Source organism: Mesitornis unicolor, unplaced genomic scaffold, assembly GCF_000695765.1.
Source record: "Mesitornis unicolor isolate BGI_N332 unplaced genomic scaffold, ASM69576v1 scaffold2190, whole genome shotgun sequence".
Classification (NCBI taxonomy): domain Eukaryota; kingdom Metazoa; phylum Chordata; class Aves; order Mesitornithiformes; family Mesitornithidae; genus Mesitornis; species Mesitornis unicolor.
The window spans coordinates 1,774-6,946 of record NW_010157386.1 but is presented as its reverse complement, the minus strand read 5'-3'; the positions used below and the strand labels follow the sequence as shown (position 1 = coordinate 6,946).

Here is a 5,173-nt window from a genome sequence, read left to right as displayed (position 1 = left end):
TCAGCAGGATTTTTTTAAAGAAGAGTTTGGGACTAGAGGATTCTCACAGGAAAAAAAAATCCATGCAAACGTAACCCCCACCATCTTCTGGCTTTCTCTCCTACCCAAAGTGTAAGGTTGTATAGAATGACCATGTAAATGATGGCCCTTTTCTTCCAGTATTTTTCCTCATTTCTACCTTAGGAGCTCTTGTCTAAGCTCAGTAACTAAAACAAGACAAAAAAGAAAATTCAATTGCACAATCCTAGTCTGCAGGTGACAAAGTAATAATATCTCTTTACAAAGTCCCTACTCATTTTCCAGTTACACAAATTCATTATCATGTTGTGTTAGTTCCCCAACTCTTGCCTACATGGCTGATGTCAGTTATTGTCCATACGCCTTTGTTAACAGAAGTCAGTCAGTCTACTATTGCTTCAGTCTCCCTTCTTCACCTATGTGTAGTTCAGATTCTATGTAGCACTGCCTGAAAAGGGCCGACTGTGGTATTTTCCCCCCATTTTAGGCAAAGCCCATAGCTCAAGTGATAATCTCCTCAATGCAGCTATGCATTGGTATCGCTCATGAGATGCTGTTTATTGCCTATGGAGGCATGTCTTTGTTAGATCATTCCATTTATCTTAGTCCACTCATAGATGTCCTGCTCACATACTATGTCCGAGTTGATGAGAAGGTATCTGTCCCCGACACAGAAATGTTTCTGGCAGGCAGCACATTTGAAGCATTCAAGGTGATACACTTTGTCCTTCACCCGCATGGTCATCTCATAAGCTCGGATTCGCTTGTCACAGGAGGCACAGAGGCCATCTTGGCCAAAGAGCCTAAAACAACAAGAGAAGAGAAATAAGGAGAGTTCCTTTGCTGGGGAGATGGGAAAAAACCAAATCAAAACAAGAACATGACATCAGTGCCTTTATCCATTCACCAGTCATAGTATTACCAACTTACATAAAAAGAAACTCACACAGAAAGCTGCTGAGCAGAACTCTAAACTTTGCAATCCCAAAAACTGAAGTAGAAAGTCCAAGGTCCTCACTTATTTTCAATATAATTGACTTCTCTGGTCGATGATCTTATCCTGAATTGCTGAGCAGCTTCAGGAGGATGAAGTGTTCCCCAGACCATAGCATAAAGTTGTGCTATGTTAGTACTTCCACTTCTGTGATCGATAGAAATTACCTTTCCATTGATAAGTTTTGCCTATCTTCCACTGTTGCTGTTGTAGTTTACAGAAAGGAGTTGGCACAAGCCATGGCCTAAGACTCCCCTGTCTCTTGCCATTGCCTCCACATTGAGATTCTTTCCCACTCAAACATCTACTCCTGCTGGGTTTCAGAAGGACACATGCTAGCCCAAACATTTTTATGATCTGGATCATAAAGACCCTGCTGAGATCATGATGGTACTGTTCATTGAAAGGAGCCTCTAATGAATGCACTCGATCTGTATTCCCCTCACAACAGGCACCAGTCATCTGGAGCAGTGAGACATACTAAGCTACATGTGAATGCCAGCCTTCCATGAGTCCCCTGAACAGAGTCTGTAAGTCAAACCATTAATAAAAGAGCACAAAGAGATACTTTTTTTTCTTATTTTGTTCAAAGCATACACCTATTGATTTTGACTTCTAAGTTTCCATGCTAATTCTGGAAAGAGTTTTGGACCTTCTACACTTCTCTTACATGTTCTCTGTCTTTGTCATACAATCTTCTGAACTGGAAAAAAGCCCACTAAACTAAGAGAGAACTTTTAAAGGGAAAAGACAATTTCTATCATCTACCAGGAGATGTCAGTGTTTACTTCTGCCCAACAAAAGTATTACCAAGGTTGCATAAAGGTTGCCAAATTTTTCATTAATGAGGGAAGATATTCTGTGTTGCATTAATAAAGAAAGAAAAACGTTGAATTTTAAGACTAAAACTATTTGGAAATTGTAAATAACACTGAATCACTGCTGGACTGTTTTGTGTGTGGAGAGTATTTACAAAGGGCTCCAGCAGCAGAACTCAGTTCTTAGTTTCTGTTTAGCAAAATTCCCATTGGTAATGGGACACCGTAATTAGAAACTTCACCGACATTTTGGTTTAGTTTTTATCGGAAGGTAAATTAGCCTTCAGTAAGGTAGCTGAAAAAATATCAAGTATTGTTATTGTGCTCCACAGACCTCCTGACACATTACAGATACATTAGAAGAAATGGTACACAACCAGCACAGCAAAGATCAATACATTTAATTGCAATCAAGAATCTAAAGATCCTTTACTATAAATTTTGTGAAATATTATTTATTTCAGTTTAATCCTCATACTTACACATTTTGGCGAAACAGATAGGCAGAGAAATGTTAATTAAAATACCTGCAACAAGTGTATTTGTAGGATTTGATTCAGCAAAATGGGTAAATTCCTGGCTGTTCAGGACCGGGCTTAAAAATGCTAAAAATCCACTGGATCCAAATTAGTGCAATCAAACTTTCCTGTACTGGCTGTGGCTTTGCAATAAACATACAGCACATTGCCTCTTTCTGCTTCAAGTGTCCCAGATAACTTTACCAGCGATGCAGAAAAAGACCAGGATCAATCAATGTATACAAAGCAGTGAGTTCAGACACCAAGCAGGAACAGCAGCTCTGCTGGCTACTGGCGTCAAGCATCTATTCTAGAACTGATATTACTGCATCAGGAAAACAAATTTAATTCAGTTACCTTGGATACCATGTTCTTAAATGAGAGAATTAAATGATCTTTCATCAGTTGCCAATCTTGGCACCTGGTTTTACATACCTTTCAGCTCCAAGGCAATGCTTGGAGTAGCACTGAACTTCTTAAAACCATTCAGGGGAACTGGTTTGTTGTCAGCTCAGGGTGCACTTGCTGAAATTCATCACCTTTTCCCAATTTCTACTTCTCAGAATCCCACCTGGCACTGTGCAGTTCAGCTGGAGCTGTCAGGTTATGTCTGTGCAGACTGATGGATGCCAACAACCCCAAAGTTCTACAAGTTCTTACCACATTCTTCACATTTTCCAATAGTTCTCTTTTGTCCACAACATGTAGCAATGCTTTAATTTTAATCAAAAAATGCTTTCTTTTCAAAAAAGATTTTTAAGATTTAACCTATAAGCAACTCTTAGTGACCTAATCAACACAGACAACCTCTGGATTTATCTGTAACTTACTGAAGAACCCCAGCAGTACCACAAAACATCTGTGCATGAACCCCAAAAATGTAAGTCCATATTGTGAACCTGAGCTTGCAAATGGTGCTGTGTTACAACTGGGATTGGTGCCAGGCTTTACATTTAAGGGTAATAAAAAATGAATTCTATATGGATCCTGCTTGCTAGCTGTACTAATTAAATGCCTAAGCAAAGCTGAAATGCTAGAAAGAAGAGGAAGGAGGGTAGAACGAGTGGGTTGTGTACCTAAGATAGTCCCTTCTGCAGAGCTTTCTGCCCAGTTTGTAATACAGCCGTCTCCCCACTTCTCCGAGTCTGCACCCGCACAGGTCGCAGCTGAGGCAGTCTTCGTGCCAGTACTGATCGATGGCTTTCAGGAAATAGCGGTCCCCAATGTTTTGCTGGCAGCCGCCGCATGTCAGCAACGACGGGGGAATTTGGAGGACTTCATCCACTGGCTCCCTGAGGGAATGAAAGGATCATTGGAAAAGGAAAATGGACTCTGAAACCATCCAAATGAGGAGAAGGAGAATGAAAAGCAAAACCCAAGATTGGGCAAGTTAGAACAGGATTACACCCTCAGTTTTTCTCCCAGTGGAGTGAATAATTTTCCCCCTTCTAACATGAGAAGGAGCAGGACTTTGCTCTTCTTTTGCTTTAAAACAAAAAAGAACAGCTTAAAATTTAAGGAGTTAATAAAAGTATGCAAAAATTTACTAGCTACATTTTAATTTCTTTTCAAAGCATACTGCATAACATGACAATCTATGTATCACCCGTATTCATACTGTAAAAGCAGCTACTACTTTACTAGGACATTGGTATCTGCATAGATACATCCTTTTTCTTCTACTGGACAGAATAGGAATGGCCCAGTCATGTGTCTCAATCCATGCAGTTCTTATAAAAAAATACCTTTCCCATAACATGATTCTTCCATAATTAAAGATTGCACTTTTTCAAAAGTACAATCAAAAGGTTTCCTGGTTTCATCATTTCATAGAAATTACAGTTATGTCTGTGCAGACTGACAAATGCCAGCAACCCCAAAGTTCTTACTATATTCTTCACATTTTCAAATAATTCTGCTTTGTCCACAACACATTGCAATGCTTTAATTTCCATTTTAAAACGTAGGTTTTTTCCCAACAAGATTTTAAAGATTTACCTATAAACAACTCTAAGTGACCTAACCAACAGATATAACCTCTGGATTTACCTATAACTTACTGAAGAACGCCAGCAGTACCATAAAGCATAAACACAAAATTATATGAGCCCATATTGCAAACCTGAGCTTGCAAGCTTTGGCTGCAGTGCCTTTGGAAGCAAAGGGAATTTCTGTCTCACCAAGGCCTAAAGGACGAGAAAAGGCACCTAAGGGATTTTACAGGCAGTCAACTATCCAGTGGGAAATGTAAATTTGAGGATTGAGTCTGAGGATGTAATTTCTCTGAGCAGCATGAAATGAATAAATACAACAGATGAGACTGTTGCCCAGCTGTTTTAAGTTTGGCTCCTGCTTTTACTAGAGCTAAAATTTTACTTCATGTTACTGCAAGACTTCTTTTTTCCTTCAGCTAAGGACATGAATCCCCTAGGATGGGTCTATGCCAACATATCTCAAACAGTTATTTGGAATTTATGTATCTGTGCATGAAGAGGTGCAAATCTTTATTGTAATATTAGCGTTGACTATTCATGCACCTTAATTTTTTCCCTTTTTAAAAAGCGCTGAATCTAGGATGGTTCTGGTAATACCTGGAGAGAAAGCAAGAACTTACTTCAAAGTTACTTTCTTAAAGAATTCTCTTTTTTGCCTTTTTGTGTTATTTCACACATTCTGCCAAAAAAAAAAAAAGACGGGGAAAAAACAACAACAACAAAAAAAGGCACCTGAGCTCAGTTCTGCAAGGTTTGCAGTGACCTGGTGCTGCCACTGAGGACCTCATCCAAAGCCCAGGGAAATTAATTAAAAAACTATTGGATCGGTCC

The 5,173-nt window shown here is 39.3% G+C and overlaps 1 protein-coding gene across 1 annotated transcript; it reads right to left on the bottom strand.

The window, feature by feature from the left end:
• Positions 1 to 51: 51 nt before the first annotated feature.
• Positions 52 to 3,640, bottom strand: LMO2 (LIM domain only 2 (rhombotin-like 1); the record flags this gene model as incomplete). Its single annotated transcript, XM_010179737.1, has 2 exons — positions 52 to 821; positions 3,425 to 3,640. Coding segments are annotated over 2 exons (436 nt in total), but the record flags the coding sequence as incomplete, so codon positions are not given.
• Between the last annotated feature and the right edge of the window lie 1,533 nt (positions 3,641 to 5,173).